At 34.5% G+C, this 20,385-nt stretch overlaps 4 protein-coding genes across 5 annotated transcripts; 1 reads left to right on the top strand and 3 right to left on the bottom strand.

Annotated features, from left to right (window-relative positions):
• Positions 1-454: 454 nt before the first annotated feature.
• LOC132289216 (stellacyanin-like) lies at positions 455-2,567 on the bottom strand. The gene is made up of 2 exons (XM_059789939.1): positions 1,370-2,567; positions 455-1,122 (listed from the first exon to the last, which is right to left on the bottom strand). The coding sequence occupies exons 1-2, from the start codon at positions 1,557-1,559 to the stop codon at positions 776-778; spliced, it is 537 nt and encodes a 178-aa protein (XP_059645922.1). The 5' UTR covers positions 1,560-2,567; the 3' UTR covers positions 455-775.
• Positions 2,568-2,706: 139 nt separating this feature from the next.
• Positions 2,707-7,501, bottom strand: LOC132289213 (glucan endo-1,3-beta-glucosidase 14-like). Its single transcript, XM_059789937.1, has 3 exons — positions 7,012-7,501; positions 4,892-5,919; positions 2,707-3,055 (listed from the first exon to the last, which is right to left on the bottom strand). Exons 1-3 carry the CDS (start codon positions 7,076-7,078, stop codon positions 2,969-2,971), a joined length of 1,182 nt encoding a protein of 393 aa, XP_059645920.1. The 5' UTR covers positions 7,079-7,501; the 3' UTR covers positions 2,707-2,968.
• A 303-nt stretch (positions 7,502-7,804) lies between these two features.
• Positions 7,805-10,030, top strand: LOC132289215 (thylakoid lumenal 16.5 kDa protein, chloroplastic-like). The gene is made up of 4 exons (XM_059789938.1): positions 7,805-8,253; positions 9,245-9,387; positions 9,492-9,564; positions 9,672-10,030. Exons 1-4 carry the CDS (start codon positions 7,893-7,895, stop codon positions 9,779-9,781), a joined length of 687 nt encoding a protein of 228 aa, XP_059645921.1. The 5' UTR covers positions 7,805-7,892; the 3' UTR covers positions 9,782-10,030.
• Positions 10,031-10,374: 344 nt separating this feature from the next.
• On the bottom strand, positions 10,375-18,288 carry LOC132289212 (methyl-CpG-binding domain-containing protein 11-like). 2 transcript variants are annotated; one of them, XM_059789935.1, is made up of 3 exons: positions 18,132-18,288; positions 17,913-18,011; positions 10,375-11,881 (listed from the first exon to the last, which is right to left on the bottom strand). In XM_059789935.1, exons 2-3 carry the CDS (start codon positions 18,003-18,005, stop codon positions 10,754-10,756), a joined length of 1,221 nt encoding a protein of 406 aa, XP_059645918.1. In that variant the 5' UTR covers positions 18,006-18,011; positions 18,132-18,288; the 3' UTR covers positions 10,375-10,753. The 2 variants fall into 2 exon arrangements, with proteins under 2 accessions (XP_059645918.1, XP_059645919.1); XM_059789936.1 differs by lacking the exon at positions 18,132-18,288 and having other exon boundaries at positions 17,913-18,124.
• Positions 18,289-20,385: the final 2,097 nt, after the last annotated feature.

Here is a 20,385-nt window from a genome sequence, read left to right as displayed (position 1 = left end):
TTCAATCTGCTAACTGTGTTTCCAATCTTTACATGACTATTTTTAAAATACTGAAAACAATATCAAATTTTAGAATTATAAATCAAGCATTACATGACTATTCTTAAAGTAAATAATATAAAACCTTAAAGTTACAAATCAAATATTACATGATTATTCTTAAAGTACTGAAAATAATATAAAATCTCACAGTTACAAATCAAACATTATATAACTACTCTTAAAATATTGAAAACAACATAAAACCTCAAATTTACATATCAAATGGACCCATATGTCTAACTTGACCTTGACAAAGAACGTATTATTAAGGCACGACTAGCCCTTTGTGAAATGTAGCAAAATGTCAATTTATTTCCTTATTACTTAATTAAATAAAGCATATGACCTTCGATCACAAAAAAATGTAAACAATTGTAATTATGAAAGAATTTGAATTGCATGTGGAGACAAAAACAAAAGGACATGAAACAATTTTCAAACATTAACGGGAAAGTCCACTAAGCTTTTGAAAATGCTTATAACAAACAAACAAAATATTCCAGTCTGAAAAAATGATAAAGGGTTCTCATGCTATAATGGATCATGGATGAAATAAACTGCTTTACTTAAATCTGAATACAAATATCAATCTATATATAATGTGCCCTTCCAGTACAAGTATAAACATAAAAGATAATAAAAAAGAAAAAGAAAAAGAAAAAGAGGCATAAATAAATTGTTCATAAAGTGGACAGTGTATGTAATAGTGAAGACAAGTCTGTTTAGTAAAAAACTAAGACAAGAAAGCTACAGTAATGGACATGAAGATGATGAGAGAGAAGGTGGCAATGGCTGTAGGTGGTGCAGAGCTGGGTGGTGGAGGAGGAGGAGGAGGAGGAGGCTGAGCGTCGTTGCCTGATGGAGATTCAGCACGGGAAGTCACATTGATGCTTAACTTCTGTCCTCCCATCGCACAGTGGTTGCTTGTGGTGCAAATGAAGTAGTTTTCACCGGTGGCGTTAAGAGTGAAGTTCGCTGGACCATTGGTTTCAATAGAGAGAGGATTTGTGATGTTGCAAGCATCGAATGCCTCCTTTGTAACTTTGGCCGCGGTGTGTTGCCCGGTGGTGAAGTTGAACACTGCAAAATTAATTAATATATACTAGGGATCAATTCGATCATCAACAATATAATTAAAGGAAAATCAAACTGGATTCTTCAACTATGGGAAGATTTCTTGTAGATTAATCTTGCTATTATGCGTTGATGATGGAACATTCCAAAATTCAGCATGATATGGAATACTTGACATTTTGAGTAAAAAATATACATATATATGTATGTGTGTGTGTGTGTGTGTGTGTTATGTAAAGAAGTCTCTAATTACCTAGAATGTCCCCTAGTTCAAAGGTATATTGGGAAGACCAGTTGGTGAAGGCCACAGCGCCACCGGGAGGGACCTGCCAACCCAAGCTGTCTCCCACATAGTATGTGTCTGCTGTACCTGCGTTCTGTATCAGTATTGCAGTTGCTACTGCAACCACCAAAAGTGTTACTAAATTGTTTCTTGTAGACATCTCCCTTTTGATTGTGTATGTGTATGTGTATGTGCATGTGTATGTGTGTGTGTGTTCACTGGGTGGTCACCCCTTTACTCTGCAATCTGCACACATTACAAATATAGATACATGTATATATAGATGGATGGGTAAATATTGTGAGTCTTGAGGTCTTGAAGACCTTGTGGTTCTGTTGATATACGGAGAGAGGCTTAACTACTCCTTTGAAAGTCATTTGTGGGCTTTCATGAATGGCAGCCACGCGGATTTTGGCGGTAATTTTCTGTTATGGCAGTTGTAAAGTTATGTCAGAATCAGAAAGGGGTAAAAAAAAAAAAAAGGTCATTGTACAGGTGGGGGGGTTGTCCCTACCTCAAATTATAAAAAACAAGAGTGCCAATAACACCACTCCCAAATGATGACGCTACTTACCAGTTAATTAAACAGGGTTTTATTTGAATAAATGAATAAATGGGTGGACAATTTGAGAGTAAAAACTTTTTGAGGAAGAGAAAACATATATAGAGGAAGAATTTCATTTATTTCTGTACAAGGTATATGCATATACATCCAAGTATTATACACAAAATTGCAATAAGAGGAATAATTAAAAATTCCAGCCAAAAATAAACAATTCAAGTTCCTTTCAGTCTCATGAATCTTCGCACCTCCTAGTCAATAATCAAATGATGACATTAGCATGAAAATACTGAATCAAATTAGCTAGCATCCATAACTCATGCAAAAGTCACAATGTGGTTGCAAAACAAGTTTTTTCAGAGGGTCAAAGGAAATAAAAAAGAGAAAAGATAGAAAATCTGAACATTTCAAATGTGACATTGGTATATCTAGAAATATTGAATCAAGTTCCTTGTCAGCTTTTGAGTCATTGTCCGAGTTAACCCTGTCCGGCAACGAGTTCCTAAATCTCTTGTTGGATAAAGGATAAATATAGCATCAAATTGGTCAGTTTCCCTACAAAACTTGAAGTAAATTCATGCCATTATAATAATACCCCAAAGGTCACAACGCCTTCACCAGCCCTCTCTGTTGAGGCACAACTGGTGAAGATATAGGGAATGCTTGAAAGAAGTGAGCTAAATCTAGGATATGCTACCATATAACATGAATTGTGAAACGAATGTAGCACTAAGACACGGAAAACTAATGCAAGCTCACATGAACCTCAAATGAGGACATGCTATTTATAATCATAAAGAAAGATTTATTAGTTACAAAATCAATATCCATTGCTGATTTATTTCAGCAATGACTAACACTTTTTCCTAGTAATAACAAGAATCGTTGATGCACTTATGCTGGACTAAAATATGAGATCAAATGGGTACCAAACCGAAAATATTGATAGCTTCTGAATGCTAATCTGGTATCGAATACAATAGGGGAGTGCCCCAGAACTTGTTTTTTCACAATCTTGGGAACAGAAACAGCAGTAATGTAGAGGCAGTTAATACCAAGGAGTAGAACCCAGGCCAACCGTGAGCTTGAATATCCTGTCATATGGCAAAATAGCAGATAAGAATAAATAAATGGCCAATCGTGTCATAGCTCATCAAATAGTGCCACGAATGAGGGCATGAGTAAATAGACATATAAAACACATTCTTGTCTTTATTTTAACTTTTTTTGTATTTTTAAACCCAAAACTAGTTGAGAAAAATACAATGTGGGGTCGTGGGAAGACTATATAAAGACTAGTTAAAAATTATCACTTCCCGGCCCCCAACTCAAAAAAGGAAAAAATGTTAAATATTGGATTTGGAACTGTATCACAGGCATGCACATGCACTGACAGTTTATGGACCATAAAAAATATGATGCACAAAAGAAGAATGTAGATATCTTAGGATGGGAGTAGGAGTCTATCTTAACTGATACTTGATTGATATCTTGGACAAGGATTATGTGAAACAATGTTAGTATTTCTACAAGGCCCAATCTAGAATCTGTAGAATTCACAAGTTTTCTAAGTAATAGCAACGGAAATTTTCTCAACTGTTTACTGATTGTGATACCCTAATCAAACAACTTGATAAGGTTGACGAACAAAACACACTCAACCTTGTCGCCTTTGAGAGAATATTGCTCCTTAGTACCTAGTTGCCACCACTGCAAACACATTTGTCCCCCTGTGCCCCTTTACCTTTTATGACATTAAGTTGCATGCTATATCATAAAGTAAACAAGAATTTATTTGCTATCAGCAATGCTGTGGTTATCATTTACCCGTTTTTGAGACTTGGCCATTCTAAAATTTAATTACCCTCTCATGACTCAATGTGTTCTGGTGCTCTAAAACCATGCACATCAGTGTACTATCAATAAGTAAATGTGAAATGTAGAAACTATTCCATATTCAAAATAAATAAAAAATGACGCATATGTAACCTATTCATGACAAAATATTCCGCAAATATAAATTCATTAACTCGAAAAAAAAAAAGTTCATGTTGCAAGAGAACTAAAGCAATAGATAGACATCCTTGTTCTCATTCTTTTGATCCTATCGGCTATGTTACATGGGACTCTTTATGTGGTATTGTCGTGTCGGATATGACACCTAAGCATGGATATCCTATATGTGTCCAATGTGCCCTAGCACCCATAAGCAATAACTCACATTCATTATATAACTGCGTATAAAACTGTCCCTTTTATTGCGTTATTGCCTCAAAAAAAGTGAATTCTCACGCTGAACGCCATCATTTTACCTTGGGAAATAAAAGAAGACTAAAAAATACAGATATTTAGACACTTCCTTATATTATTCAGTTTGCGTATTACCCTAAATAAATTCAATGCTTACATACCTACACATGATGCTTTAAATGTGAATATTTCGCATAGAAAATTTCAGTTCTTTGGGTAAGCTGTGAATATTTTCCTTGGGAGGTAAATCTATACACCACCTGCAATATCTATAAAAAAAACAAAGATCCACAACTGCGCCCTTGTCTTGTGTGTTTAGAAAAAGCACATAGTCTATGGATTCTGAAACTCTCCTTTAACTAAAAAACAGACAAATAACAAAAGCCTATGCTTTTGTGAGTCAATCCAATATGTGAGTTTATAGGGGCTTCATTCCTTGATTTGTGGATACTTTGCTTTTGTCTAGGACGTAATTTTTATATCCTTTTTCCTTTGCACACTTCCTTATGCATTGGAGTCACCACTGTATTAGTGCCTACATGTCTTCAACATTTTTTTAAAGCCCACCCATATAATAGTCTATTTTCCCCCTGAAAATATTGCAAAGGGTAAAAGAGAAAAAGAAAATCCAAATTTAGCAACTAAAACGTGATATTTCAAAAGCCTAATGAACCTCGTACCTTTATTGACAGAAGAGACGAGACTGCAGATGATGATTTCAGTCCAGAAAACCCAATATCATATGAGATGCTCCCATCAGCTTTAAACAGTCCATAGTTCTTTTCAGAACCGGCACCATTCTTCAAATTCTCATTAAAAATTGCAAAAACATATGCCTTCAACATAATATTTGGCCTTAGTGGGGTTCCCTTCCTCTTGGCAAGCCTTTTACGCAGGTTATAATTGTATGTCCTCGCATTATTAACTGTTGCTGCAGCTTCACTTTCATCTCCGTGAGAAGCCCAACCTGTCTCTGTAACTATAACTTCCATCTTTTTATATCCAGCATCTTCCAAAGCGGCATAGGCCGCATCAATCTGAGCATCAAGCATGTTATCATAATGCAGACCAGTTTTCTGATCATGTATTCCTTTGTTTGACTGGAAAAGTGCATAATTTATATCAATTTCATCTGGATTATACGTATAAGCCAAAAATGGGTAAGCATTCAAACAGAAAGGGGATCCAATCTGTGAGAAGAACTCCAAGAGTGGCTTCATGTATTGAACAACATTATCTTTGAAAATACATGAGGAGGGAGGGTATGAATTATCAAAAACAGCCTGTGAATGTGCAGTGGAAATCTGAATAACTTCAGTTAGCTGAAGCTTTTTTGTGGCATTATAAATATTTTTTGCCGCACCCAACAAAGCTTCCCAGTTTCCTTGGTCACCTCCTCCTAGAACTTCATTTCCGATAGCTATCCCACGTATGTGTGTATTGGGAAGGAATGCCTGCACATTTTCTTTGACCCAAGCCAGGGCATGATCTGCATTAGCACTCATGTTCCTCAGGTTTCCATTTGGAAGTCCGACCACTAATTCAAGCCCAGTACCACTAAATGCATTGAGGACACTATGATCAGCATCATAAATTCGAACATTCTTTATCTTTGCTGCTCTGAGGAGTGTAGCCACTTTATCAGGAGAAGGGATGTTATCCGCAATTCTTCCATAATTTATTCCATAAGTTCCAGTGAATGCGTGCACTGTCAGAGGGTGGAGAGGGAGCAAAAGTGACTTAATTAGCCATCGCGTCATTTCATTCACAAGATAGGCATGACAAGTACAAGCTGTGCTTGCATATGATATTTAACTATTATCAGCATTAGATTTCTCCAACAAACCACAAAATGTTGGGATACAAACTTGTTGAGATATTGAGTGGTACTACTGTATTGCTAGATTTTAGGAAGTGAATTTCATGACATAACTTTTTTCCTCAAGAAATACCAGTTTCAAATTCCTATGATATTCTAGCAAGCCATTAGTATCGTATATTCTATTGAATCATGCACTTAAGCTCAATGAACATGGAGAAAATTTAACCTCATTGCTCAATATAAGTAAATTAAGAGAACCCCACAAGTGTTTATATATTATAGACTACATCATACGCAGCCCAGAAAAAATAAACATATCAATCAATAAATAATTAAAAAGGAACACATCAACCATTACATTAAACTGGTGCAAGAAAGGTTGCTAATTGATTTTAGATAATACAATATATATATATATATATATATATATATATATATATATATATATATATATATATAATAAACTTAATAATTCAACTAAATTTTGCAAATTGCTCAACCCAAAGACAGGCTTGAAGGGTGAATTAATATGAATTACGAAGGCTCCATGACAATCCCCTCAATTTACCAAATCATATAATCAATATTCACAAAATTAGAAACAAATAATCCCATATCATCAATAATATCAAGCAAAGATTTGGTGATAAAGTCTTTCTATTAGGACAGAGATTGTACCCTGAAAAAATAGCAAATTTCAATAAAATTCTAAATTAACGCTCCAAATGCATCAAGAAAGATCATTATAACCCAAAAATTTTAAATCAACATATCAATCTCCTTTCCAATCCATTTAAAGAAATAGACATATAAACACCCAGAATAGCAATTAAAGATCCAAAGCATCCAAATTGACAAGTTATGAGATAAACCCAAGTTGATAGAAGTTAGAAAACATATATCCTCTCGATCAAATCAAATTATAATGAATTAAATTGACAGTAAAAGTCAAATTGAAAAACAAGAACAAGAAAGTACCGTTTGGAGTGAAGAAGAAAGCAAGAAGGAGAAGGAAACGGACGAAGAAACGAGAAAAAACTGCCATTGCGTTGTCAAACTCGGTACAGTTATTCCGGTATAATGTCTAATTGGATCACTTGGACATGCCATATGACGAATTAGCAATACCCTTTACTTTCTCTCTCTAAAGTATAGAGAACTGTTCTTCTGTCCATCTGGTGATACGTTTTTCTATCTTTCTCTCACTAGACTGTTCTTCTCTCTCTAGAAGGCTGCGGATTGAATTGTGGGCCAGTGGCGGCGGCCGGATTGGGCGGTGGCTAGGCAAAATCCGGGGAGTGGTCTTTCTCTTGAGAGCGTGTTGATATTTGGGAGGACTTTTACCAGGGTAGAGGAAATAGGAATTTTATTAGAGTTTTATTTAATCTTTTTGGGAGAGTGACTTTTACTATTAGAGTTGCAAAACTAAAATTGGTAATTTTTTTTTTTTTTTTTTAATTTTCTTTTCTTACACTTTACTATAATTAATAAATAAAAAAATAAAAACTTCATTTCTTTAATCCTTATTTTTTATTTTAAGAGGTTTAAAATATGTGTAAAGATAATACTCTGTAACAAATTATTTTATATTTGTGACCAAATAAAAAAAAAAAAAAATGGACTTCCTTCCACTAAAGCCGTCCAAAGTAGTAGTAGTACGAGAGGTCTGGGTAAAGTAGTAGTATTGTGTAGACTTTGTAAAAGACCTTAATACCCCTTAAACACGTAAAAAAAAAATGGTTGAAGACAATATCAGAAAATCCAGCGATCTTATCCTTATGTAGTTCCAAACTGCCAATACCTCTGCTTCTCTTCCACCAAACAGAGAAAAGAAAAGAAAAGAAAAGAAAAGAAAAAGAATGGCAACAGTCTTCTTCTCAACTGCAAACACTTCTCTTCTTCTATCACCATTATCATCATCATCTTCTTCTTCTTCTCTAACAACATCAAGTTACTTAAACAAACACAATGTAAGGACACAATTAAGTGTGTGCAAGGCAGTGGGCGGTGAGTCACTGCCTTCTTCTCCTCCAATTCTGACAAAAAGAAGCCTTTTCACCACCGCATTCCTCTTCTCCTTTGCCGGAAAAGGCTACTCTTATTCCAATGCAGCCATTCTAGAGGCCGACGATGACGAAGAGCTAATGGAAAAGGTGAAGAAGGACAGGAAGAAGAGGATTGAAAGACAAGGTGTCATCAGCTCATCCAAAAAGGAGAAAGGTTAGGTTCTTAAATATACATATACATATACAATTTACAAATATATATCGTAGATATCCCACGAAGTGCATAATATAAATGTACCCACTGACGAATTTATCTGAGTTTCGGTTTAATTTCAAAGTGTCTTTGTGTGTTTTGCTGCAATTTGAGTCATTTGGTCAGCACCAAATTAATTAAAATGATGCTTTATGGTAATGAATTTTATTTTCTAGGCCTAATCAATTCAATTCCTCTTCTTGATGATGGGATTATTTGGGGATGGGATTTGACCCAAGTGGGACTTTTTGAGTTCAGTTTTAGATTTTTCCTTTGGGGTTCTTGCCATTGTGTGCGTGCGTGTGTCTATATATATATATATATATATATATATATATATATTTATGAATGGGATTGGTATTTCATTTCAGAAGATATAGCAATTCAATAAAGTGAGAAAGAAGGGCATACCCTTGTGAAAACATAAACAAATACAATTGAAAACATCCATTTCCAATAGGATGCGAACAATTTAGAAATAGTGATTCCTATTGGTGATTCAATATAATTACATCATCCCAGCCTTGATAAGAAAATTTTATTAATGTTTCATAGACTATTGAAAATCAGCTTTTAGTTGTGTGCGTGAGTGTGCGCTGCATTGCTTTGCACACTCACTACTGCAAGATACGAGATATTCAGCTCAACTATAATGTCAGTGCAGCACTTGATGATGTTGCTTTTTCGTTAACTAACTTAACTTTGATCATAAATGGTGGTAAGAAAATTCTCAAACCATTGTTTTTTGCTGCAATTCTCCTATTGTGGTGATGGTGTAATGGTAAAAGTTCGGATTGATAAGCTCGAGGGCTTGACAAAGTTGTGTCTATTTCATCTTTAATTAGTATTTCAACACCCTGTTGTGGACAAAATATATACTAACGTGTAATACTTTTTTTCTTTTACTTTTTAATCTATGCAAATATCAAAACATTTTGAAATTACTTTGCAGAATATCTGCAAGATCTTGTGTTCAGTCTTGACAAAGTCGGTCAAGCACTAGAGAACAATGATCTCCCTGCAGCAGGTTTTATTCTGGGTCTGCCCAAAAATGATACAGATTGGATCAAGAATGTTAATGAAGCTTTCGCCAAGGTCATCCTTTTTTTGAAATATTTTTCATACATTGTTTGGTTGGTATATTGTTTATACAGCAGATTATCTTCAATGAATTTTCATTTTATATACCTTTTCAACAGCTGAGCTCTTCTCCTGAAGAGAAGATGCAGGTGGATATATTTAATTCCTCACTAGTATCTTTGATACAATCAGGTGCGTGTCACAAGTTTCACTGAATTAGTTTCTTTGCAATCAATTACATATTTTACACTAATCCGCTTAATACCGGAACACCTAATCTATACTCCTGTGTTTTGTAGTTGTTCGGAATGATGTTGAAGCCTCTAAAATAGCCTTTGTATCAACAGCCAGTGCATTCGAGAAATGGACGGCCTTAACCGGGCTGAATGAACAGCTCAAGGGGCTCTAAGGGAAAGAGATATTTTCATTACTTTAGGTTTTTTAATTTGTGTCAGAAGAAAATTTCATGCAATTTCGATTTTTTTTTTTTTTTTTTTTTTTTTGTGTGGATTATTTCATTTGATTATCCTCTGGCTTCAACTGGGTACAATGCCAGCATTTGAGTTGTATTCCTTTGCTCAGCTTGTTCGAGCTTCGGTTGTAATCTAAATTTTCTTGCCAAACAAAATTTTGATGTGATACTTGTTTATATTTTGAATGACCTGATTGTGCTGTTGTTGTGTAGCAACCAGTTAGCTCCGCAATTTGGCAGATACAGACTACATATTTCATATCCATTTCAATCTGGACCATCACATTTGGTCTCCATCAACTTAGTTCATTTCAATAATGGCCCTGTCTTAAACCTACCTTTCCAATGTTCTTGTTATCCATTTTCTCAATCAAACAGAGAAACCATAAATCTAGACAAAACCAATTGAAAGACATAGCTCTACCTGAAAGTGTCCAACATTTTATGTGGCATCCAATGACCAAAATACCTGAAAAGGACCTGTCTTGGTCGGACGAATTAAAGGAAGTCAAAGAATATGAGCGAGTCAGTAACTGAATACATAACTACTTATTACATACCAGTTTTAACACCATACTGTTACATAAATCTCTGCAAGCTATCAGTAACTGAATACATAACTACTTATTACATACCAGTTTTAACACCATACTGTTACATAAATATCTGCAAGCTACGAGTCCCTTCAGTGACACAGAGGCTGCGGACTTGGAGGCCTAATCTGTGATGAAAGTTTACCAATACATATCCCTTGAAGGCCTAACCTATGATTTTGCATACATAAGTTTCCACGAACAATAAGAATATTATCATAAACAACAATGATACTACAGTCATCCAAAAAAAAACCACAAACTATAAAGGTCAGGTGGTGGATAGAAGAAGTATTAAGTTAATTGATACAGTAACTCAAGGCTTGGCCTCGCCAGCCTGGTTGCCATAGCTGCCATTCTCGATCACTTCTCCCTTGTCCATCATGTTATTTTGTTCCAAATTGATCATGTTTACCACTTCTTTCTCTTTAGTTTCTCCCTTAGATCCAAAGACGCTACTTTTGTTTTTCTCCTCCTCTCCATCAACTTCATACTTCTTTTCCTCATCAGTACCTGTCTCCAGTTTGTCCTGTTTCTCGGAACCATTATCTCTGCCTTCCTCAATTGGTTTTTGTTCCGTGTTCTCTTGAACTTGTACATTCTCCATTTTCCCTTTATCATTTTGAGTTACTTCAGAACCATCAGCTACTTCCACAACCTGGATCTCTTTTGAATTTTCTGGTTCTGCTTCTGCATTCGTCTTGTGTTCTTCAGCATCATCAGTCATTTTAACATCTTGCGATGCCTTAATTTCTTCAGGAGGGGCATCTTCAACCTTAGTATCTGTATCTTGGGTTGCATCTTTATTTTCCTCTTGGTTTTCCTTCAGAACATCCTTCTCAATATTTGAAGCTGAATTATCCTTCTCAAATTTTCCTTCTACTTGCATAGGATCTTCTTTCACCGCCTCAGATTCTTCAGGGCCAACTTCTTTTTCTCCGTTATCCTTTGCAGCCTCAGTTTCTTCAGGAGCTACTTCTGTTTCCTTCACGGCCTCAGTTTCTTCAGGAGCTACTTCTTTTTCCTTCACGGACTCAGTTTTTTCTGCAGCAACTTCTTCCTTCATGGCCTCAGTTTCTTCAGGAGCTACTTCTTTTTCCTTCATGGCCTCAACTTTTTCAGGAGCAACTTCTTCCTTCATGGCCTCAGTTTTTTCAGGAGCAACTTCTTTTTCTTTGTTATCCTTCTTTGAACCTGAAAATGTCCTGCTTCGTTTCTTTGGGGGCTCATTTTCTGGTGGAGTAGTTGCCTTTGCCTTCTGACTAATCCTGGCCGATCTCCTTGGGGTCTCACCTGTTCCCCAATCAAACTCTGATATTGCTGGGCTGCCAGGGTGTGATTTTAAGTACTGTTCCAACTGTCTTCTGTTAGTGATCTCCTCCCCTGTTGGGGCAGTGAATATGATCTCATTCTTTTTAGGAGTCCCACCTTTTTTGGGCATGAACTGCAGAAAAAGATAAAGTTTTGTGTAACACAACTGATTCCTCTGGAAAAGAAGAACAAAATATCCAGAGAGCATACAAAGTTTGGCATTTCTTAAAAAAATGTGAGTGGAAGATCGAAACTAAGAAAAAGTAACAAAGTGGCATTAAATACCCTGATAACTAGATCAAATAAAAAAGAGGGCATAAAAATGTAAAGAATATAGATAAATCCTGCCTATTGAGAAAATATCTAAAGCCAGTGTTGTGCTATTAAGAGAGGGAAAAAAAAAAAACCCTTAGGTATCCTGCTTCATATCAACATGAGATGATGATCAAGATCTGGACTTCATCATTTATAGAGAATTTTTCTTCTTCCATTCGTTAAAAAAGAAATACTCATGACCTTCCCTCCGAAAGAATTCATTACAACCAGCTGACCGAGATAATTATGGTTTCAAAGGATTAGGAGGAAACCAAGGAACAGGGTGTAAGCCTTACATTTGATTCTAAAGGGAAAATGGGTGACAAGCAAGTTTCATTGACGAACCACCAAAATTTTCAGCATTTCTGCATTCAACTGCACTTGATGCCAGTTCAAACCTCTTTACTTTTGTTTTAAAAGAAAACCACTTTTAACCAGTTATTCTTTATAGTTTATTAATTTATTTGAACAATAGTCATTGCCAAATTTAGTTGTCAGAAGTTAGAAGTGGGCAACTGGGTCTGGGCATTACCTGCCAAAAAAGTTAGGCTGATTGAAAGTAAAATGAAGGGAACTTGATCGAATTGGCTTTGCTACAGACAACCTAAATCACTAATGGGTAGAAATGGAAAAGATATCTTTTATCCAAGTTCAAAATGCCAAAAAGTCAAGCAGAAGGCCGAAAAGAACTTTAGTTGTGGCTGTGAGTGAGAATATAATTTATCCAAGGAACTTACCAAGAAAATGGATCCGTGGAAATAGTTGGGATTAAGGTTTCTTGAGTTGAGTTGTGTAAAAGATCCTTGTTGATATAAAGCTCTGTTAGTTAAAATAGACCAAAACTGGATACAAGTATTCTCACCAAGTTCCACATGTCTTTTGACAAAAACCAACTTGTTCAGTGCATTATGCTGAATATACTTCTTGCATTCAACCAACAAATTGTAATATTCAGTGTTTCAGTAATAGAGGCACAAGGTTAGTTTTGAACTGAAATTTTTATAATCATCTTTCCCCAAGTTTGATGTACATCAGAGCCTTATATTTGGTCACAGACTGTTGCTTTGCCATTCCCATGGGTGTTCTGTTTTTCAATATACATAACTCTAAATCTTTTCGTTGACATTTGCACTTTCATGACCTTGTCTATAATTCCCAAGTCTTTCCAAATTTCTTTAATTTTTATGACCATGCTAAGTTTAGTCTCTAACTAGGTAGGAGAAGGGAGCCAATCATACTCTTCAGTGACAGAAGCCCAGAGGGAAGAACTGTGTTGCACTATTAGCCCGACAGTTTCCACTAGCCCAAGCCCAGTTTGTCCAAGCAAATCCCGTGTTCTTTTCAACACAAACAACCTAAACGATAGTTAGGATATCACCAAAGATCAAGGAAGTAGAAGTCCAGAAGACGATAAATCCAAGAAAGCACTATTCAACCAATCCTGTCTGAAGTCAACAAGCTTCCCTGCAAAATTCAATTGGTGTTGCAAAGGTAGTCGCAACTCTTTTCTTGCTCCTCATTGACAGTCAGGTTGGGTTCGACAATTTTCAAGGCAAAGCTCATGATCTGTGAAAGCAATGCAATGGACCAAACCAGCTTGCAAAATCGATCAACACTGCCAAACACTTGCAAAAAAGATAAACTATGGGAGCCCCCTCCCCTCAGGCATGTTTTCAAAGAAAAGGTAGGGACTTTGTTTCCTTTAGCCAACCACAGTAATATATCTTCTTCATAAATTATGTTTCATCATCAATTACAAAGCACAATTGTCAGTAAGGTTTCAGCTATAATTATTGAACCATGAAATTCTGTTCTACATGAGATATGTCCCTACGTAACTTCGAATAATCGGCCAGTACCTGAATTCATGTCTCCTTCTTCTTCCCATCCTTGTACAGCTCCAGCTCCAGCCAAACTTCTGAGGAAGCCTTGTCCCCAGTGGTTAGTGATAAGATACGTTGCAAATATACAAGTTTCTATGAATAAACTTATTTTCAGCAGTAGAATATAGGAAGTCAGATGAGGCACATCATATTCCCTCTTCAACTGACTTCTATTGGTATCTGGTGCTTAGATATCTGGGCTCCACCTTTTTTTTTTTTTGATGTGTTATTTTTTTCTGTGTGGGCGCGTGTGAGTGGGGGGAGGACCATTAACTGTTTCAGCAGTTTAACGCTCGAGCGAGTTCTAGTCTCGGTAACTTTGTGAAATATTAAAAGTCAGGTCTGTCTTGAGTCCTCACACCCAGGACCCTGCTGTAGTGAGACTAGAACTGGATAATGTCCCTTGTGTTGGTTTGGGGTGGGGTGGGGGGAATCCTTTACCTCGCTAATACTCAAAGGTTTGGGGGAATCAGAAATATATGATCTCTATGATCATGAGAGTTTCAAATATCAAAGTTGACAATCAACTCAACAGTTCACTGATATAAGTATGGTCCCCATCTCACAAAATATAATGCCAAATATCCTTCCCTCTTTTTCTCCTTAACCATGACTCTCTCATTATAATTTAACATACTTAAATCCAAAAACAGATATCACTTGGCCAGAGAAACAGATAGAAAAAAAGCACTGCAACTGAAGACGGGACCTTCTCCAATCCATTTGGAAGGAAATCCGTATTGGTCATCTATTCCAAGCAAGCTTATATATGCCACGTAGTTAATTTATTCCTAAGTCAGTAATATGGTCTCAAGGGTTTTACATCATAACAATGCTATGTCAGAAGCATGTATATCTGCAAATCATTCATATTTGCTTGGTTTAGTACATAACTAATATGTACTTTCTTTATGTATGTACTCTATTCAAATTATGTATACAAAGACACATTTCCTTTATCTACTTGCTCCTAAAACATCAAATCATTGACAGCATATCATCATTATCAATAGTTCCAATCATCACAGTCAATAGTTCTTATTGATTCTGTGCCTCGTCATATGTGACACGTAGATTTGCTAACATCTCCAGACTCCACTGTAAGACAGTGCCTTGGCATGACAAATGTGCCAACACCTCTTTCTTAGAATCTCCTATTGCCTAACTTTCTTCAAAACCTAGATATCTGATTTGATTTTTATCAAGGATTCTATGTATATGACCCACTCTTCCAATATCTTCAAAAAAAAAAAAAAAAAAGGTGACGTGCCACGTGCTCTACGTACTTATTCTAGGAGTACGCGTAGAGGATGATTATAAGTTTTAATTTAATTTTTAGAGATTCCATTTTCCCTATTTAAGGTTTTTATCTTTAGCACTGTTTGATTAGGGTATTAATTTAGTTACCTATATATATATATATATATATATATATATATATATAGGCTAGATACATAGGGTTGATTACTTTTTGATGATTATTGAGGTTGTTAAATTTAATAAATACAGAACTTGCTTCACCCTAATACTTCTTATTCTTGTCCACTCTTTTATGCTTCTCTCTCTTCTACTTTCTTTATTTCTTCTAGTTCTGCATCAGGTACACCCTTCAGAACTTCGTAAAATCTTGATCTCACCTCATTCAAAACTTCTTTTCCCTCTCATGCATCTGTATTTACATTTTCTATTGTTCTTCAACACAATCAGAACCTCAAATCCCAAGTCAAGTACTTTTCACTTCAAATCGGGGATTTGAAAGAAATGCCAACCCAGTTGACTCAAGCACAAATGAAACAACTAAGATGTCAACCTTGTAAATCAAAAGCTCTGATCTCCAACTCTATTGCTTTTATTACAAAAAATACACAATCTGAAAACTACAGGTATAGAATAACCAGTCCAATTTACTTGAGACTTGTACATATGTCACAATATATGAAAGATAGCACCATGGAAGCAAGAAACCAGAATACTGTTCACAATTGCGAAACTATATTTGGTTCAAGTTGACCAGGTTGATACAGATCTGGTCAACTCCAAACTATTCAAAACCAACTGTATGAATCTTATTTCTCCATTTTACTTTTACCGTGACCATGATTTTAATAAAACAATACACTAGCATGTATTTCCTTCTTGTTTCTCTCATTTTTTCTTCGATTTGGTGCTACTTCCAACTTAACACAAGTAAGTTCCTTTCTACTGTATTCTCTCATTTCTTGACACACATCCATCCATCATTTGCATTCTTTCGTTTTACAAACATATAAGGGTTGTTTGTGGGCAAGTCATGACTATAAACTAAAGAGAATAAGAGAATAATCATCTATGAATCTTAACAACAATTCATTAGGCTTTAGGATTGTAGGATTAAGCTACATCACATAAACACAATCTTCAATTCGTAAAAGCTCAATTTTTGAATGAACAGAAAGCTTATAGATTATAGGATGCTCTAATTCTATTAGGAGTCTTATTTAAATATATGACCTTACGGAACTTTGACTACTAAGACTACTCTAGACTCACTAAAGACCACCTATAAAGACAATAACATAATATGACCTTAATTAACACCCTTGAACCACTGCTACAGTCCATGTACGCAAAGACTGAAATTACTAAAGTATCAGCCAGTTTTAAAACATTAAAAGAGAAACATAAATAAAATTGAACCTGTCCAGCAAATACTGAAATTATTAAAGTATCAGCCAGTTTTAAAACATTAAAAGAGAAATAGAAATAAAATTCAACCACCAACATATCAACCTAAAATGAATAACAGAATACTCATTTAACCCTAAATTTCACATGCAGTCTCAAGCATGTCCCATGAAATGTTCAATCATTTGGCCATTTAAGCTCACTTTATACACTATCATTCTAACGTCTTCACAATTGCCCTCTTATAGGTGCATAAACTCCAAAAAGGAACCCTTTTTTCATTTTTCTCCATGATTTACACATGCCAGCATCAACAGGTGAAGCCTTATCTTAAAATTTCTCAAATTCATTTCTTCCCAACTTCTCTCAGTCAAAGAAAATGGACAGACTTGGACCAAATATAACACAAGTAAACCTTCAGATGACAAAGTTGAAGAATTGAGTTTCAAATTTGCCAATTCTGTTTTAACTTGTGTTTCTAATGCAGGATGCGTGCGAACAGCACTGGTCCACAAGCTCTACCAGTACTCACATGGGACAGCACTGTAAAACTATGAAGAGTTCTGCATAGAATTGAATATTTTGTGGGCTTAATTTATCAAAAGCTTGTTAGATTTATGTAGGGGCAAAAAATTTTAGGGTTTGTAAAATGGAAAGTGGTTGGAATTAGCTAGGTTTGTAGAACCACCTTTGCAATAATTGTAGTATCAGACAAAGGAAATTAAATAAGCAAATCAAATAAATTCTATTATCATAGATAAAATGCCCCTTAAGTATCAAGCAAAATGGCACATCACCATATACATAAAAATATATACACACACACACACACACAAACTAGTTTTCATTAGCGAGTCACCAATAACAGTTTATGAGAACAAAAAATAAAATAAGTTGAAAAGAATAACCACTATTGATATGTGGAACACGCTCAGAAAACCCTAGGAAAACCAGTATGCTTCAGAGTTTTTGTTTCTTTCATTTATTTTCTCTCTCTTTTCAATTTTAAATAGTAGGTAATAGGTAGTCCCAGAGAATTCAAAATGACAAAGCATTACCATTCGTAGTCCACCAGAATTATTAATTATCTCCCAAGCCCTAGCTTCAAAACCATCACTACGGAAACAAATTCTACCGCAGAATCACACAATTACATAAAATTAAGCAAAACCACACCTAATTCACACAAATATACATAATTTAAAGCACCGAAACAACGTGAATTCAACAGGTTGAAGGTATATAGAGAATACACGCTATATATAAATATATATAGAGAGAGAGAATATTAGAGAGCGAAACCTTCTTCTTCCAACCAGTAGGAGCAGGGAGTTCCAAGGAAACAACTTCATCTTTGGCACCGCTCAAGGTTTCCTTCTCAGCTGAGCTCGCCATTTCCACCTACCAATTTCGAAATCAAAACAACTTCAACCAACAAACACACAACGGGACCAAGCAACTGCTATTTAGTAATTATTTAAATATATATATATATATATATATATAGCTCTCTATTTCTACCTTTTCTCTATCTTTAAATTCTGTACAGAATACAGATTAGAAGAAGATATAGGAGAAAGTGTGTGTACAGACACTTCACGTCGTTGAATCACCGATTAGTTCTGAGCTTTTCTTTTCTTTTCTTTTTTTTTTATAATTATTATTTCTAACCGCTCGAAACCAACTCTACTCGCTCTTGGAGAAGACACCTGTCAGCGTTTGGATTACGGGTCAGTTCGGATGGTTCATATAGTTGACCCAACAACCTTTACATAATTATAACTATAAATTTTATTTAATGACCGAGCTATAAGATTTGCATGTGGCCAATTTCTATTATACGAGAGAAAAAAAAAATCCATAACTCAAAAAAAAAAAAAAATTTAAATTACTATTGAACCACGGTCGTAATAGTATGAACACTTCTCCCAAATAAAAAGTTAGGAGTTACATGGTTTGAAGTTGTAAAGATGGCCGGAAAACAAATTGAAAAGAACAAGAAGTTGAGAAGACTATTAAGAATTGATATTTTCATTGTTAAATTTGATTTAGGGGTAAAGTGATTTTTTTTTTTTTTTTGAACTATATTTGAATTTGTAAATAATTTATTTGAACTATATTTTGCGTATAATATCTTTTGAACTATCACATTTTATTGTAAAATGCCCTAATACTTAAATTATATTTCATTAAATGATATAAATGTTATTTTTTATTGAATTACACTTAATCTATTTTTCTTATTGAAATAGATTATGAAAAAATATATACACTAATTTGATGACATATTCTCCATTAAGTTAGCATAAATCTACCTTTAATTTTTAAAATTAATTGTTTAAATATATAAAAATCTTAAGTAAATTTTTTTAAAATAATTTAATTAGTTTCTTAATTTTTCATGAATATATTACATAAAAAAAGATATTTTTTTATTTAAGTAATTTATTAATTTATCATCAGTATATTGTAAGAAAAAGAAAGTACAATGCATTTTTGTATAGTAAAAAAGTTTAAATTGGGTATGATAAAACTTTAATGATAAGTTAATCATTTTAGAAAAAATTAGTTACAATTTTTTTTTATTTATTTTTAATCATAATTTGATACTAATAATAAAATTAATAAAAATAGTATAATTAATATTTAGATAAGATAAAAGATAATAAGAATAATTTAATAAAAAAATGACAAATTTAATGAGAAGGGCAAAATAGTCTTTTTTGTGGGGTAGGTTTTTTGTCCTTTACCTTCGATCTTATTAAGTTTTTTTTAGGTCATTTAAGTTGAAAATTTCATTATTTACTCTGATTATATCTATGTAGAGTATTCGAATAATGAATTGAATGTTAGTGTTATTTTTTCAAAACTTAATCGTTGTAATGCTCAAATTGACATAATTTGAATTTGGTAACTAAATAATTTTGTGCTGGGTTTGATACAGTACATGCTTTAATGACTTAAAAAGCAAAGCATAATTTCTTTTCACAGATATACAAAGAACAGAGGATCTCCATCTCGCTCGCTTTGGTTAAGGTTTGACTGAGATGAAATTGGGCCTCCAATGCACATTCAATCCTCATATTGTATTTGACAATTATAATGATCTATATATATATATATATATATATTCACACACACACTACTGTTACAACTGAAGCAAATGAAGCAATCCTCGTAGGGTTTAAATAGTTTATAAATAGTTTGGGAGCCACTAAAAGCTTGATTTCATTCTATTCTTAATTAAATGACAAGTTGAGAAATCAAGTTTGTGAACAACAGCAAGTAGCAACTCCATGTTTTAGGGCTTAACATGTTTCAATTGTGGGTTTGCTTTTTAGAGATATGAGAGACAGGCTTGGGCTTGGGCTTGGGCTTGGGCTTGGGCTAATGAGCTTTATAACCTTTAATTGTGAGAAGGGCTTGATAGGCCTTACTTTAAAACATAGGTAGATTTGGGCTAGGCATATACTACATATTCTCATAAGCACTTTTAACACACAAAAGATAGTAGCCCAAGTCCATTATTGAGTTGCAAACTTGCAGTGTATATGTTTCAGGATTAAAACCATCAAATTGTGCTCATGAATTATATATATATGAGTGTGTTTAATTATGATGCAAATTATAATGCATTGCTGGCTAGGTGTAATAAGGGGAGTTTGTCGCGAATCTTAATGGGAGAGTGATTGGATATATATGGGTTGTGTGTTAACCCCACCTTATAGCTTAAGGTTTTTGGGTTGGATAATGAAACACCCACTCATTATAATTG

This window comes from Cornus florida, unplaced genomic scaffold, assembly GCF_030987335.1.
Source record: "Cornus florida cultivar Cherokee Brave unplaced genomic scaffold, ASM3098733v1 CherokeeBrave_3.0.0_Hap2_scaffold_179, whole genome shotgun sequence".
NCBI lineage: Eukaryota > Viridiplantae > Streptophyta > Magnoliopsida > Cornales > Cornaceae > Cornus > Cornus florida.
This window is presented reverse-complemented; position numbering and strand designations above follow the sequence as displayed.

What these genes read in the sequence shown, in the direction of transcription:
- LOC132289216 (XM_059789939.1), bottom strand. Translation starts at nt 1,559, where the DNA reads ATGTCTACAAGAAACAATTTAGTAACACTTTTGGTGGTTGCAGTAGCA. An exon ending in TGAACTAGGGGACATTCTAG is followed by an intron (nt 1,123 to 1,369) that starts GTAATTAGAGAC and finishes TTAATTTTGCAG; the next exon opens with TGTTCAACTTCACCACCGGG.
- LOC132289213 (XM_059789937.1), bottom strand. Translation starts at nt 7,078, where the DNA reads ATGGCAGTTTTTTCTCGTTTCTTCGTCCGTTTCCTTCTCCTTCTTGCT. An exon ending in TTTCTTCTTCACTCCAAACG is followed by an intron (nt 5,920 to 7,011) that starts GTACTTTCTTGT and finishes ACCCTCTGACAG; the next exon opens with TGCACGCATTCACTGGAACT. An exon ending in CGTCTCTTCTGTCAATAAAG is followed by an intron (nt 3,056 to 4,891) that starts GTACGAGGTTCA and finishes GCCATATGACAG; the next exon opens with GATATTCAAGCTCACGGTTG.
- LOC132289215 (XM_059789938.1), top strand. Translation starts at nt 7,893, where the DNA reads ATGGCAACAGTCTTCTTCTCAACTGCAAACACTTCTCTTCTTCTATCA. An exon ending in CTCATCCAAAAAGGAGAAAG is followed by an intron (nt 8,254 to 9,244) that starts GTTAGGTTCTTA and finishes ATTACTTTGCAG; the next exon opens with AATATCTGCAAGATCTTGTG. An exon ending in AGTATCTTTGATACAATCAG is followed by an intron (nt 9,565 to 9,671) that starts GTGCGTGTCACA and finishes TGTGTTTTGTAG; the next exon opens with TTGTTCGGAATGATGTTGAA.
- LOC132289212 (XM_059789935.1), bottom strand. Translation starts at nt 18,005, where the DNA reads ATGGCGAGCTCAGCTGAGAAGGAAACCTTGAGCGGTGCCAAAGATGAA. An exon ending in CTACTGGTTGGAAGAAGAAG is followed by an intron (nt 11,882 to 17,912) that starts GTTTCGCTCTCT and finishes CTTTTTCTGCAG; the next exon opens with TTCATGCCCAAAAAAGGTGG.